General features: G+C 40.9%; 1 protein-coding gene across 1 annotated transcript in view; it reads left to right on the forward strand.

Annotated features, from left to right (window-relative positions):
- LOC140554964 (probable E3 ubiquitin-protein ligase HERC3) overlaps positions 1-15,000 on the forward strand; it is a 20,219-nt gene that overhangs the window by 4,212 nt on the left and 1,007 nt on the right. The window contains exons 5-23 of the mRNA XM_072678519.1: positions 1-8; positions 719-849; positions 1,438-1,565; positions 1,672-1,870; positions 2,144-2,203; positions 2,289-2,394; positions 3,102-3,297; positions 4,381-4,538; positions 6,038-6,112; positions 7,611-7,661; positions 7,794-7,862; positions 7,936-8,070; positions 9,695-9,835; positions 9,925-10,094; positions 10,902-10,965; positions 11,045-11,103; positions 12,742-12,925; positions 13,015-13,114; positions 14,723-15,000. The exon at positions 1-8 is cut by the window's left edge and continues 84 nt beyond it; the exon at positions 14,723-15,000 is cut by the window's right edge and continues 1,007 nt beyond it. Coding sequence (XP_072534620.1) covers positions 1-8; positions 719-849; positions 1,438-1,565; positions 1,672-1,870; positions 2,144-2,203; positions 2,289-2,394; positions 3,102-3,297; positions 4,381-4,538; positions 6,038-6,112; positions 7,611-7,661; positions 7,794-7,862; positions 7,936-8,070; positions 9,695-9,835; positions 9,925-10,094; positions 10,902-10,965; positions 11,045-11,103; positions 12,742-12,925; positions 13,015-13,114; positions 14,723-14,937 — 2,249 coding nt within the window. The 3' untranslated portion in view covers positions 14,938-15,000. The remainder of the gene's footprint in view (positions 9-718; positions 850-1,437; positions 1,566-1,671; positions 1,871-2,143; positions 2,204-2,288; positions 2,395-3,101; positions 3,298-4,380; positions 4,539-6,037; positions 6,113-7,610; positions 7,662-7,793; positions 7,863-7,935; positions 8,071-9,694; positions 9,836-9,924; positions 10,095-10,901; positions 10,966-11,044; positions 11,104-12,741; positions 12,926-13,014; positions 13,115-14,722) is intronic.

Here is a 15,000-nt window from a genome sequence, read left to right on the forward strand (position 1 = left end):
TAACAAAGGTTAGGTCCAGACATTTCCAATGCGGTCATGTGACAATCCAATCTTTGACAGTGCTCCACTGTCAAAAGCCTTTTGTGACGTATGGGGATGCAGTTTGATAGGCTCTGAGAGGCTATAACCTGCAGATAGGAATCAATAGTACACACATTAAGAGAGAGGGACAGTTAGAGCTGTAGCTCGTTCACTATGTTTTAAGGTTTAGCTGAATAAAATGGAGAACCTTGGGCTAGCTGAGTTGAGTTGAGGATGCAACATGCCCTCACCTCACTCTGCAGCTGGAGCTTTGTATAAGTTTAGCTTCTGTTTGTGAGTGAAATGTGTCCAGAGATATTGTTTACTATCATCTCCACCTTGTCACATTCTTGGCTTTGAACACCTGGTAAACAGTTCTTCAAGGGTGCTGGTCCTAATCTGGTCAGGGGTAGTTCCTGAGGGCCCATAAGAACATTTGTGGTGGAAGGCCACAGTCCTGCAGAGAACCCCTTAAACAGCCAATGGCCTGCCGGCGGGCCAAACTTCTATTACCAAGGAATAGCCCCACTAGTTTGTACAGAGGTCCCTGTAGTTAGTGTGTAATAGGCCTTGGAGTGTTAAGGGGTTAAATGAGCCACAGTGCTTTGACCCTCTAGAACGAAGGGCTGGTACTTTAGCCCAGCTAGCTTATGAATGACCCTTTTATGTGTCTGTATTCATCTCTCTGCATTTTTAGGGAGGACTGGTGTTCACGTTCGGGTCAGGATGTTACGGTCAGCTCGGACATAACTCATTCAGAGATGAACTTCGACCTCGGCTGCTAAGCGGACTCTGGGGGTCAGAAGTGTCCCAAATAGCCTGTGGACGGTAAGGAACTGCCTCGAAGTGCTGCAACCATATGATAGTATGACCTGGACAGAAAGCTTAGAGGATAATGTTCATTTAATTATGCATAATTATGCTGATAAAGGATATTATTGTGATCTGAATTCAGTTACAAAGTCCACATATGACAGAGCCTTACTGTATACACTATATGGACAAAAGTATTGGGACACCTGCTAATTTATTGTTTCCTCCAAAATAATAATATTTCAAAAAAATATTTTTTATGCTTTTGTTGGAGTAACTGTCTCTACTGTCCAGGGTAAAGGCTTTCTACTAGATTTTGGAGGATCATTGCTGTGAGGATTTCACTGAATTTAGCTATTCAGCTATCCGAGGTGATTGTAGTATAATCTGGTAAGGTTGGTGCTTATCCTAGCACCTTGGCTTTCAGAGGTCTAGGGTTTGTCACTTCCATGTACCGAACTCTAATTAGTCAATAATGCCAATGCCATGTCTTCGGTTCTCAGGTTCTCAAGTCCAGATACTATTTTTGCTAGCATTTTAAATGTAAATTTCAGATATGGAACAGCAATAGTTGATAAATATGACTTTTCTCTTGAACCCTAGACATCACACTCTAGCACTGGTTAGATCCTCCAACACAGTCTTCTCATTTGGGTGTGGAGAGCAAGGGCAGCTTGGAAACGGACAGCGCACCAATCAGTGTGTGCCCCTCCCTGTACGACTGTTACCAGGTTAGTAGAGCGATGAACTGGAAACTGAATCAATGTCTCCAGTTTTTACTGCAGTGAGATTTCATCCATCTCATCAGATCTCTAACGGCATGGTGTTGTTGAACAGACAGCAGGCAGGATCAGACAGTGGAGAGGGTTTTTGCGGGAGGGGATCTTTCTGTTGCCTGTTGCACTAAGGAAGGCGAGATTGTCTCGGCTGGTTCTTCACCAGCTTTGTGTGAAGGAACCTCAGTACTGGACGACCAGCTTCTTGACCGATGGATTTTGGACTGTGAAAAAGCAAACGCATGGAACAAAGTAAAAAGGTACGGATGGGCGCATGGCATGTTTTTTAGACATGTCTACAAGACACTTCACCTCAGTCATCATAAATGTATAAGATATCATAGAAGCCAATGGAAGCCAGTGACCTTCACCGGTCTCTAGTTACTTAGCAGGGAGGGAAAGAAAGAGGTTTAGCCCAGGAGCCTTTAAAGGGTATCTATAGGGTATTCCAGCACAGAGCCTCATTCTGGTGATGATTAGATTTGACTAAGGGCTTTAATGATGTGTCATGCTTGGTTTCTCTGTCTCTGTAGGGAAATCAGGAGAATGTTCTCCTCAGCATCGTGTATCAATGGCAGCTTCGTTGACAAAAGGTAGAGCTGTACTTTCTCTGTTTTTCAGAACATGTCCAAATATTTCAGTCTATTAGTTTGACTGTTTATTTTTTTTTATTATTAGCCAGGATAAACATTACACAACATCTGACAACTATTCTGGTCTGGATTTGTCCTTGGCTCGTTGTGCTTTTGAGAAGCTGGCCAAAAAGCAGAAGATTCTACTGGAGGTACGGCTCTGCGTGTTGAAAACTTCATTTGAACAATACATACACTATATGTCCAAATGTTTGTGGACACCCCATTCAACGGATGCATTCAGCTACTTTTTTTAAGGTGCACCCATTGCTGACACAGATGTGCAAATGCACACGAACACAGCTTGTCTAGAATAGAATAGACAGGACTTTCTGGAGCAGTAACCATGAACCTATTGGCACCAGGCCTAATGCCAGGCATGGGCTAGAGGGGTCCCAGCATTGAGCTGTGGAGCCGTGAAGGAACTGTGTTCTCTGGAATGATCATGGTTGATGCTCTGTCCAATACTTTTGGGATGAGTTGGGGAGTTGGGGAGGAGGTGGGGTGGTGATCATCCAACATCCTGACCTCAATAATGCTCCATAAGTAGAAAGCCTTCTTCCCTGGACAGTAGAGACAGTTACCCCAACACAAGCTGGTGGAATTCTTTTTAATTGCCCTTGATTTTAGAAGAAACTATGAAATAGCAGGTGTCCCAATACATTTTGAATATAGTGTATATGTGGACAGTATGCACTGTAAACCTGGATGAGCTAGCAGAGCTCAAAATAGTTGAAAGTCAGTGTAATAAAACTGTATGAAGTAATTACAGCTCAAAATAACACGAGGAAAGGAGGAAACACATGTTTTCTTTGGGGTTTACAGTCTAAGTTGTGACACTGGTGATATCTCCTATCAGGTGGAAAGCGTAGTGGAGCGGGATCTGCTCCCCTCCCTGGAGAACACCGCTGCTGCTGGTGTAGAAGCTCTGAGAGCTTACCTCATCCTGCCTGAACTCCTCAGAGTGCTCAGAAAAATCCAGCGTGGCACACAGCTCACCATAGTGCTGGCCTCTGCCATTGTAAAACTGGACCAGGAGTCTCAGAATGTCTTGAGTAGGTCCTCTTTTAGACACTGCACTAATTTGGACAAGCGTAATTCACAAACCTTTTAGATTTATTCTATAAATACTATTTTTAAATTGTATTTTTAGTCATTTCAGATATTGTTGCTGTCTAATGAAAACATGTATCTCCAAAATTAAAAAATTACTTTACAGGAGAAGGCAAAAATAGCCTTTACTTTGAATGGATGGCATTGTAAAATAAGAGCTTATTCCAAGTAATTTAGAGTATTTCTATTGGCCTGTTCATCCAGATTATCTGTTATCTGAGCAGCTACAGGGATCAAACCATGGAGACGTGTGTTAAGTCCTTACCCTACTAGCTTTGGGAGCTTTGCTAGTGCTAGGGGGGCTACAATGGGTGGAGATGGAGATACATGTTTTTTTGTTGGACAGCAGCGATATAAGACATATACACTGAAACCTTGTCTTCGACCTACTTGATTTAAATGTGTGCACCCTTTTCACATTGAAGCAGCTCATGATGTAGTAACTGCACTGAATGTAATAAAAGCTCATAATTTAATAAAATGTTCATCCAATAATTTTATATATTTATATGTTTTTTACATACAATATATACAATATACAATTATATATACAATTTATATACAATATTTGTTACATATTGAATAGCTATATATATTATTTTTTCTTTTATGTTTATTAGATATATAATAAAAATAAAAATAATCTAAGGACTTAAACACACATTGTAATAAAACACTAATCTGACTGTTTAAAGTCAATGTAAACAATCACCAATCAGCCATAACATAAATCAGCTCTTAAGCTCTTACCACTGACCATATAGGAGCACTTGTAGTTCTATAACTCCAGACTGTCGTCCATCAGTTTCTCTGCATGCTTTGTTAGCCTCCTTTCACCCTGTTCTTTTATAGTCAGGACCCCACAGACCAGCTATTATTTGGGTGGTGGGTCATTCTCAGCCCTGCAGTAACACACTGACATATTTATGTGTAATTTCTGATCGCAGGATTTCTGTGTATAATTGACATTAATCTTTAATCAGCCAAGAAGTGTCCTGTGCTCATTTCTGGTAACCTTCCCTCAGCAAACCTGTGGACCAGGCTGCCCTATTACTACTACAGAACACTGGTGATGACGTTCCACTCTGTGGCCACGCACTTCGTATCCCGCATGACAACTGAGATCTGCAACAACTGGAACGAAGCCTCGCCTCCTCTGCATGTTCTGCAGAAGCTGTATGACGTAAGAATGAGAAGGATCAGAGCATTTTCTTATTGTTATACACACACACACTCCGTCAGACTTTACTACATTGCAATTTTCCACCATCATTTTGCAAATGTCACCATATGTCCAAATGTTTGTGGACACCTCTTCTATCAAATTCATATAGCAACATTAAGTTTCACCCTTTGCTGACACAGATGTGCAAATGTACGCTCACAGCTTGTCTAGTGCTTCCATAGAATAGGGCCATCTGTAGCAAATAAACATGAATGTTGGCACCATGCTGCCTAATGCCAAATGAGCTAGAGGGGTATAAATCCTCCACAGCATTGATTGAGCTGTGGAGCAGTGGAACTGTGTTCTCTGGGATGATGGTTGGTGCTCCATCCAATACTTTTGGCATTTGATGTCGGGGAGTTGGGGATGAGGTAGGGTGGTGATCATCCAACATCCTGACCTCACTAAGGCTCTTGTTTCTGAATGCAATCAAATCCTCACAGCAATGCTGTCTCCACAGTCTGTAGCCCTGGACAGTAGAGACAGTTACTCCAACAAAAGCAGAATAAATTGCTTGATTTAAGAAGAAGCAATGAATGAGTATTGGTGTCCCAATACTTTTGTCAATATGGTGTATTTTAATTATGAAGTTGTTCCACTTACACGCTCCTAGCAGATAACAAGCTAAATTGGTCACCCCCACCAGCTCACACCAGCTGTACAAACTGATCTGCAGTCAGTGCCTTTATCATAAAGTAGGGCTCTACGATATTGGAAATAAATTAACATTGCAATATTTTGTTGCTTTGCGATAAAAAAAAATCATCAGAAGATTTCTCCAGAAGTCAATAATCCAACATGTAATACTTAATAATGTATAATGTCCTCTGTGTATCGAAAATTTAAGAGGTCAGTCTGTGCTGCCGGCTGCCAGCAGAGGGCGGTGGCGGCGAGGCACTGTTACCCAAGGGAACTCCAATTCCCCGAACACCTAGGGTTAATCAGTGCTAACCAGATGCACCTGTTTGGCACTGCATATAAGACTGTGCACTTCACTGCCGCACATTTGTAGAGGGATGACCGGTACGGTGCATGTAATGATATTAATAATGCCCCCTGTGTATGGACCTCCACTGCCAGGGTTGCTGGTTTGAATCCAGCTGGGAGCGACTTTTTTCCTCCCACAGTCACAACAGCTCATCATATCACTTAACTCACCTAATTAAGGCCTGTTCTCACAGGGTGTCCTCTCTGCACATGGGTCTGCAATAAATTAATGATACTGGCCAGGGATAATCTACCTCTGGTAGCTCTATCATGGAAAATGAGAATAGTGGACGTTTTCTTTTCCTATTAAGTAAAGTTGTAGCATGATTGCCTTACATGACACTGCACATCCCGCATGTGCACATTGCGATGATGATGCTGAAACGATATATCGTGCAGCCCTAATGTCAATAAGCTGTTGGTACTTGAGTGTTGTACTAATTCTTATGATTTTTATGATTTTTTTGCAGATTAACAGTCAGAGAAACACAAGGTTGACTGATGATCGTTTCTATATAAAGGAGGTCAACGATTTTTTTTATACTGTAAGTGCTACGATACACCATATTCACATTCATGTAACTTGCAAAGTAAACATAAGCAAATGGACAGGTTTTAATACAGTGTCACAACCTGCAAGTACTGTTACTCTACTCTGTTAAATTGTTGTGCAGCCATTAGCAAGCTGAGTCCAGCCCAGTCTGTAAGGCATAAAGAGTCCTCAGCTAGTGGAACACAATCACAAAAGATGTTGGGTAATGTTTTCCAATCGGATCTGAGATGTCTAGGTTGGCAGGTTTAACACAGATATACTAAGGAAGTGCAGACCTCTCCTCACCCCTTCTGTCATTTTGCCTTGTAAAGTTTTAAGTACGGTGACTATATTTAGTTTTTGATAAAACCTTCTACAGAAGCTCGAAGCCTTGGTGTAGTGATGGATGATCAGTTATCGTTCTCAAGTCATGTTGCAAACGTAACTTGGTTCTGTAGATTTCTCTAGAGAGGCCGTCCAGGTGCTTGTTCAGTCTCTCGTCACTTCCAGACTTGACTACTGCAACTCTCTTCTGGCTGGTCTCCCTCTGTGCACCATTAGGTCCCTGCAACTCATCCAGAATGCAGCGGCACAGGTCGTCTTCAACGTTCCTAAATTTAGCCATGTCTCTCCACTGCTGCATTCTCTCCACTGGCTTCCTGTAGCTGCTGCCCTCATCAGATTCAGAACCCTGACTCTGGCCTACAAAGCCAAGAACAGACCAGCCCCTCCGTACTTGATGGCAATGGTCAAAAGCCGGTCTGCACCAAGAGCCCTTCGAGCTTCAAGTACGGCTCGGCTCGACCCGCCATCCCTTAAAATCCGCAGAAGACAAGCGTCCAGGCTTTTTACTGTCCTGGCACCAAAGTGGTGGAACGAGCTTCCCCTGGGTGTCCGAACGGCCGAGTCGCTCGCTGTCTTCAAACGCAAACTGAAGACCCTCCTCTTCAGAGAGTACTTGGACGAATAGTTCTATGGTCGCCTTATTGTCTTGTGTTTAGAGTCTAAAGCTTAGAGGTATCTTTTGAATTATTAGCCTATTCTAACCAGCTAAGGCTTTTCTTGGGTAAATAGCAAAGCTCTTTGTAAGTCACTCTGGATAAGAGCGTCTGCTAAATGCCGTAAATGTAAATGTAATGTAAATGTAAAAGAGGACACTGGGGACACATAGGAGTCCACTGTAGTTAGGGGGGCTTTAAGTAGATCTAAGTTGCAGGGCCATAGCAATGTGTATGTGTGAAAAAACAAATTGCTTAGATTTTTTAGCATTAAAAACTGTAAAAATGTGTGTCTGTACAGTTTTTACAATGTGCGGTGAATGTAGTAGCTAACTATGTAAAATCAAAGCAGTTTCCCAGATATTTATGCAATTTATAGATCCAGAAAAGAGGTTAATGTAAGGGGTTCATCTGAAAGCAGAATATATATATATATACTAGAATCATGAGCTGCTGAAGTGTGATTGGCTGTAGCTCACTGTAGTGATTTTAATGCCTTTGTTATCTCCCCAGATTTCACCTAACACCACAGATGAGGAATTCGAAGTTGCCGTGAACTTTATAGTACGTCTTGATTCAGTTTTAAAATTATGTAAATGATTAATTATAGATTTTAAGAAATATGAACATATTAATTATGCATATTAATGTCTATTTTGTTTATTTATGTATTCACTTTTTCTTTTGCCTTTTTAGAAAAATGTCAACTTCCTTCTCCCTTTCCCATTCATCCTTGATATGAGGTCCAAATGCAAACTATTCATAGTAAGTACATTCAGTTATATATATATATGATGTATATAAAGTGCATAATTTGAATGGTATTTTCTGTCTACAGTGTTTACAGATACAACAGCAGCTGCTGGTGCCACCTCCCTGTGCAAATTCACTCTGTGTGAACAGAAAGACTGTCCTGGCAGACACTCTCACATATCTGAAATCAAATATTCATAACTTTTGTTTTCCATTGAAGGTTTGTTTCAGATTCACTGCTTGATTAATAGCGTTGTTTATTCAAATACACTATATACTTAACCCACAGTGTTGTTCAGTCTTACAAACATCCTGACAATGGAGTATGTTTTTCCTCAGAGAATGGGAGAGGCAGGGGCACCTTTAGCTTTTTGCTGGATCATTTTGAAAAAAGAAAGCCAACTTAAAATGATGCAGTAACTGATTACATATGTTTTATAACAAAAATGTTTTTGAGTTAACTCAACGTAGTTTCTTCGGGCGTTCTCCTAACTCACGTTTTCTGGTTCTATATCTCAATTTGATCAACAATACATGTTAAGTTAAGCCTCGAACATATTAGTAAATGAGCTGCAGCTGATCCTGATTAAGGACAGTGTAAGATGGTTAGTCTGTAGCTCCTCCCACTCTAGACAGTAAATTTGTTTACTAGTAGGTAAGACGTCCCCCCATCTCAGAAGTCACTAATATACGTTGTTCTTTCTGGACCCGGACCTATAACCGCTAAACTATTGTGAAGTGTTTAATTTGAAAAAGTCCAGAGGTGCTACCTGACGAGTTATTAGGCATTAATTTAATTTATGATGCACATTTTTTTAAAGCATTGTTTTATATTTAGATTGAGTGTCACTTTACTTGGACGGTCCATTATAGATGCCTCGTAGATGCTCACCTGATAGTCAGTTAACGTTAAAATGAATATGTATTAAATGTAACTGAACTATACACCCAACCCTAACCTTACACTTAACATTTTAGCTTTAGGGTTAGGGTCAGATTTAAGGTTTAGGTGTAAATTAGAATTAGGGTTAGGTTTTAGGGTTACATTCAATAGACAGTCATTTACAATCAGCTTAGACTTCAGTTACATTTAAAATAAAGTCAGTTGAATGTTAATTGAATGTCAGGTGAGCATCTATAAGACATATATAATAAACAATCCAAGTAAAAGAACATTTATTTATTTGTTCTTTTTAGTATTTGTCATTTTCTATTAATTGTCAGTGTCTTTGTGAACTAGACTACTTTAGTATACAGGATATCACACTAATTAATAGTGTAAGTTAGACATTGTGATGTTTCGGACCTTGGCCTGTGGAGATTTTCTCTAGCTGGACCTTATTAAGGGTTAATTAAAGACCCCTGACGTACCATGTGGAGGAGGCCTTCCTATTCTTATTCTCCTGATCAAGGAGACCTATGGTGTTGATGGGTGTCTTCTAAGTTTGTTGATAAGCAGGCAGTTAGACAGTTGCGCCACCCTGCAGCTGTGAAGCCATGTACATTTCAGTGCCTAAGAAAGAACAGAAAGGTAAACTTACTGTAATTTCACAGCTCTAGATCGGCCTCATAGTCTTATGATAAAGTGAATCATAACCTGCAGGTGGGGATAAACAGAAATCAGATTGAGGGGGAGGAGCCACAGATTAAACATTATAACTAATTAAGTTAACTCAGAAGTGCTCTGCATCATTTTCTATGTCATTTTAAGTCAACCTGCCTTTAATGTTTCTACAGTGTATGCTATTAGCAACCTAAATCCACAAAATTCATCAATGCATCAAAATTACTAAAACTATTGAAACAATCGAGCGGTCAGTCAATCACAAATCTCTCCCTGACAGGTGAAATTTCTCCTGGAGGACGGGTTTGATGCTGGAGGTTTGCGTACAGAATTCTTCAGACTGCTTAGTCAGGATCTAACAGAAGCCTCCAGCCTGATTCAAGCATCTGAAGATTCAGGGCTGTTCTGGTTCTCTCCTGATGTAGGTCTGAGGTCCATATGTGGTCTTTCTCAGAACGTACTGCTCTTACACAGCAGATGAATACAGTGAGTCTTTATTGTCTGTTGCAGACGACGTCTGGCACCACTGATGGGTTCTACTACTTTGGCGTAATCTGTGGAATGGCCTTTTATAATCAGTGCTATTTAAACATCGGCTTTCCGTTGGCACTCTTCAAGAAGCTACTGCACTTGAGTCCAACTCTCAGCGACCTGGAGGAGCTGTCCCCAGTGGAGGCCAGGTTCAGATGGATTGTCTGTTGACCTCGTATAGCCTGAAACTTACATAGTTAGGAGAGCGAGGAACTGTACTAATGAACTCACTCTTCTAACTACATAGCTTACATAATAGTTTAATAATAGTTACTACACGGTATGGACAAAAGTATTGGGACACCTGCTCATTCATTGTTTCTTCTGCAATCAAGGGCATTACAAAGAGTTTATCCTCCTTTTGTTGGAGTAACTGTCTCTACCGTCTAGTAAAGAAGGCTTTCTACTAGATTCTGGAGCATTGCTGTGAGGATTTAATTGCATTCAACAACATGAGATGAGTTGTTGAATGCAGGATGATCACCCCACCTCATCCCTAACTCCCCAACTTACCCAAAAGTATTGGATGGAGACAACATAGGGCTTTCTACCCCTTTAGCCCATGCCTGGCACTTTGCATGGTGCCATTAGGTTCATGTTTATCTGCTCCAGAGAGTCATGTTCTATTGGCAGTACTTCTCTACAGGGACTAGACAAGCTGTGTGTGTGCATTTGCACATCTGTGTCAGCAATTAGTACAACTTAAAGTAGCTGAATGCATTAATTAGTTAGGGGTGTCCACAAACATTTGGACTTATAGTGTGTATAACAAAGCTGAGTGTCTCAGTGTTTTCTGATTAATTTATTTTTTAATTTAAAAAGTAATTAATGAATTATTTTAGTGTTTCAGCGATTATTTATTGTAGAGCTGTGAAGCGATATAAATGTATTTGGGTTATAATTTATAGAGATGTAAATTATTATTTTATATTTTATTTTGTTTCCCTCCAACATAGAGGCTTGAAGGATTTGCTGACAGAAGATGAGGACGTTGTGGAGGACCTGTATTTGGATTTTACAGTAAGCCGACAGAGCTGTATATTACTGTACATTTGGGTGTGCTCTTTACATCAGTCTACATGAGTGTTGTTCATTTCAGGTGCAAGACATAGAGCTCATCCCACATGGACAGGAAATCCCAGTCACCAAAGTCAACAGGTGTGCTATTCTATTTCAACAGTATTGTCCTGTTATTCTTTTAAAAAGTGGCCCAAAAAAAATAAGGCACTGTCCCAATGACCAGTGGATCGCTGGTTGGAATCCCTGTCATGCTGCTAGCCGACAATTGGCCTTGCTCTCTCCAGGGTGGGTAGATGACACTTTCTCCCCACATTACTGCTGCGCAGTGGTGGCCAGCACTGATGTCTGCTGGCCAATGCATCAGAGCCAGGGTACACGGAGCTTTCCTCTGAGCATGTTGGTAGCCTGGTGACGTTGCATCGAGGGCAGTCTGGAAAAAGAGGCGATGGCTGGCTGTGTATGTGTAAAATAGGGCGTGTGTCGGCCTTCAGCCTCCCAGTGTCAGGAGCATTGCATGTAATGGGGAGAACATGTATGCTGGAGCTGGTGGTAATTGCTCCTTTTTTTAATCACAGAGCTTAGTGCTTAGTGCTTAGTGCTTAGTGCTTAGTGCGGACCACGGCCTGTATTTGAACCCTGTTGTTGGTGTGGTGAGTGATGGAAGAAAGGGAGGAGGTGAGCCGAGACGCAGGGGTATATAAAGGGCTTAAGGGCTAGGGGGAGGTGTTCAGGGCGTGGTCCTTCTCCCAACATAACATAACTTCACTTCAATTCCCAGTTTTAAAGGAACAGGGGGGTGTGTTAAAGGAAGGAGGGGTGTGTTTAAGAGGAGCAGCAGCAGCAAAGAACTCTGGGAGGGAGGATAAACCTCCCTGGTTGGTGTGGTTGGTGTGGCGCAACAGATAGCAACACTACCTGCCAGTGAACTACCTCACCATGTGGAAGACTGGGGTTCAATTCCCGGTCTTAGTCACTATGCAGCGCTATAACACTACGTTGGCCCACCCTAACACTACATTGGCCCACCCTTGTAATATGAGTAACCTTGTAAGTCGATCTGGATAAGAGCATCAGCTAAATAACATAAATGTAAATATAGCCACTGTAAATCCTGTGTTATGCTGATTATTGTAAGCTGCATGTTTGTATAACTGTAGATGTTACACACATTGTTTCCCATAATTAAAAAATAATTTATAAGACATGTGGTGTGAGTAATTCACTAATCAATACAGGTTTATTATCACATTATCACAGGAACACACACACACACACACTATACACACATCACTGCACTGTTTAAAATGTGCAGTCTTCATATATTATCTGTGAAATACAGAGATGTTTACATACAGACATTACAGACATAATATGTGTATTCAGGTGTAGCGTGAGTTGTGAGAAGTCTTGGGTGGGTGCATGTGACTGAGCTGTTGGTCACAGTTCCAGTAAGTAAGTAAGTAAGTAAGTGCAGGGGGCAGAGTGTGTGTGTGTGTGTGTGTGTGTGTATGGGGCAGGGGTGTGATGAGACTGGTAGATACACTTCACTTTATTTTGAATTTAACAGCATAACACTTTAAAAGGACTAAATGAATTACACATGTTTACAACAGTAGGACACCGTTTAGCACCCCCTACTGCTGCAGTTCCTTCCCTTTTTTATTATTACACGTTTACAGTGAGGACTTGCACATGTCTATCCACATCACATTGTTCATAAAATAAAGTTCCTTTATGTCGGTGAAACTAAACTCCATGCATTCCATTCTTTTACAGGCGTAAGTATGTGGACTTGTACGTGGACCATTTCTTCAACAAGTCTGTGGAGTATCAGTTTAAGGAATTTGAGAGAGGTTTCAATTGTGGCAACTACTGCAGCTTCTGGGCGATGTTTCTGCCCGAAGAGCTCAGGCTTCTCCTCTATGGCACATGCGAATATGAGTGGAGGGAGCTCCAAAAGGTAGAACACAAACTGGCAAAAAGAATCTCTTTCTTTTTGAGTCTTCATATTATTTTGGACTGATTTATTGTGTGTTCTGTTTTCCTCAGATCGCCACTTATAAAGGCTGTGGACCCTCGGATGTGCTCATCCAGAATTTCTGGACTGTTTTCTTTGAGCTTTCTGAAGAACTTCAGAAAAAGTTTCTGGGTGAGTTAAAAACAGGCTTGAATGATAATGAACCACTGCTTCCCCCACTTTACACTATTTTACATCACTCCCATTGAAGACACGAATTTTTTGCCTTTCGTCTTAGTTCATTCTCATTTGGCCCTGTTTGCACTAGTGAACTGACATTTACTTCACCTTGAGTTCACATCTCTTTGTACTGACCCTTGAACAGCACTCAGCTGGTTTGCAAACACAAACAGCAGGTTCCCATGCTTGGATCTTAGCGATGACATAACGCTAGCAGGTCTGGCACTTGCTAAAAAGACAATGGCACACCTTCTTCTTGAGTTGTGGGAGGGGCTACTGAAATGAGGGGATGGTGTGAATAAAGGGGGCAAAATCTGAACTATGTGTTGAATCACAAGATTTAGTTTTTTTTTACTTTTTTGTTTATTACTTTTATTAGTTTTTATGCGTTTATATGTTGTAAATTTCTTTTACATTTTCTCTTTCCTTCTTGTTCTGCATTGTTTATTTGCCATAAACACAGTGTTACAATACAACTAGCAGTAAACTACTTGGGTGACAGTCTGGTCACATGAAAGAAAAAAAAAAAAAAAAAAAAAAAAAAAAAAAAAAAAATATATATATATATATATATATATATATATATATATATATATATATAAGAAATAAAACTAATGTATATAGGCTACACTAAATGGACAAAAGTATTGGGACACCTGCTCATTCATTGTTTCTTCTGAAATCAAGGGTGTTAAAAGAGTTGATCCTGCTTTTGTTGGAGTAACTGTCTCTACTGTCCAGGGAAGTCCTAAGAAGACTTTCTACTAGATTTTGGAGGAGCATTGGTGTAAGGATTTGATTGCATTCAGTGACAAGAGTATTAGTGAGATCAGGGTGTTGGTTGATCACCACCCCACCTTGTACCCAACTCCCAAACGCATCCCAAAAGCCATCCATTATTCTAGAGAGCACAGTTCTTCCACTGTTTCACAGCTCAGGGCTTTATACCCCCAAGCCCACGCCTGGCATTAGGCAGCATGGTGCCAATAGGGTCATGATGTTTATCTACTGCAGAGAGCCCTATTCTATTGGCAGTTCTTCTCTACAGGGACTAGACAAGCTGTGTGTGTGCATTTACACATCTTTGTCAACAATGGGTGCAATTTAAAGTAGATGAATGCATTAGTTAGAAGGGGTGTCCACATATATTTGAGCATATAGTGCGCAGACAAATAGGGAATATGGTATAAAGTACAATAGAGAAATAGAGATATTGGATGATGTGTGGTATGGTTCGAAGTTAAACAGCCTATGGACCCACTTATTTGTAGACCCTGTAGTTACTGAGTAATACACCTTGTGTATAAGTGTTAAGGGGGTTAACAGTATTATTATATATAGAGTATAATAATATGGGAAATACCTTAAAAAAGCTTTATCAGAAAAGCTTTATTTTACTTAATTACAGGCGTCAATTTTTTTGCCTGTTTTCCTTCCAAAATCCCAAACCCCATGCTAGTCTGAAGGGTTTTGAAGCATAGTGAATGAACAGGCATGTTGAGTGTGTTTTAATTTCACTGCACTAAATGACTTTATATGTGATTGTTGTTGTTTTTGCAGTTTTCATGTACGCGTCAGACCGGCTGCCAGTTGGAAGCCTCTCTCAGCTACGCCTCAGAATCGTCAGACATGACTATGAAGACGCAGACGAGCGCTTCCCAGTGGCCCAGACCTGTTTTGGCACCTTGGATCTTCCAAACTACAGCAACATTGACGTACTCCGAGAAAGACTAGTTCACGCCGTCACCTGCTGTGAGGTGTTCGGACAGGTGTGAATTGACTGGTCAGGTTTCAGCAGAGACGAGAGAGGTCTCAGTATCTAACCCAGCTACATAAAC

Source organism: Salminus brasiliensis, chromosome 4, assembly GCF_030463535.1.
Source record: "Salminus brasiliensis chromosome 4, fSalBra1.hap2, whole genome shotgun sequence".
Taxonomy (NCBI): Eukaryota; Metazoa; Chordata; class Actinopteri; order Characiformes; family Bryconidae; genus Salminus; species Salminus brasiliensis.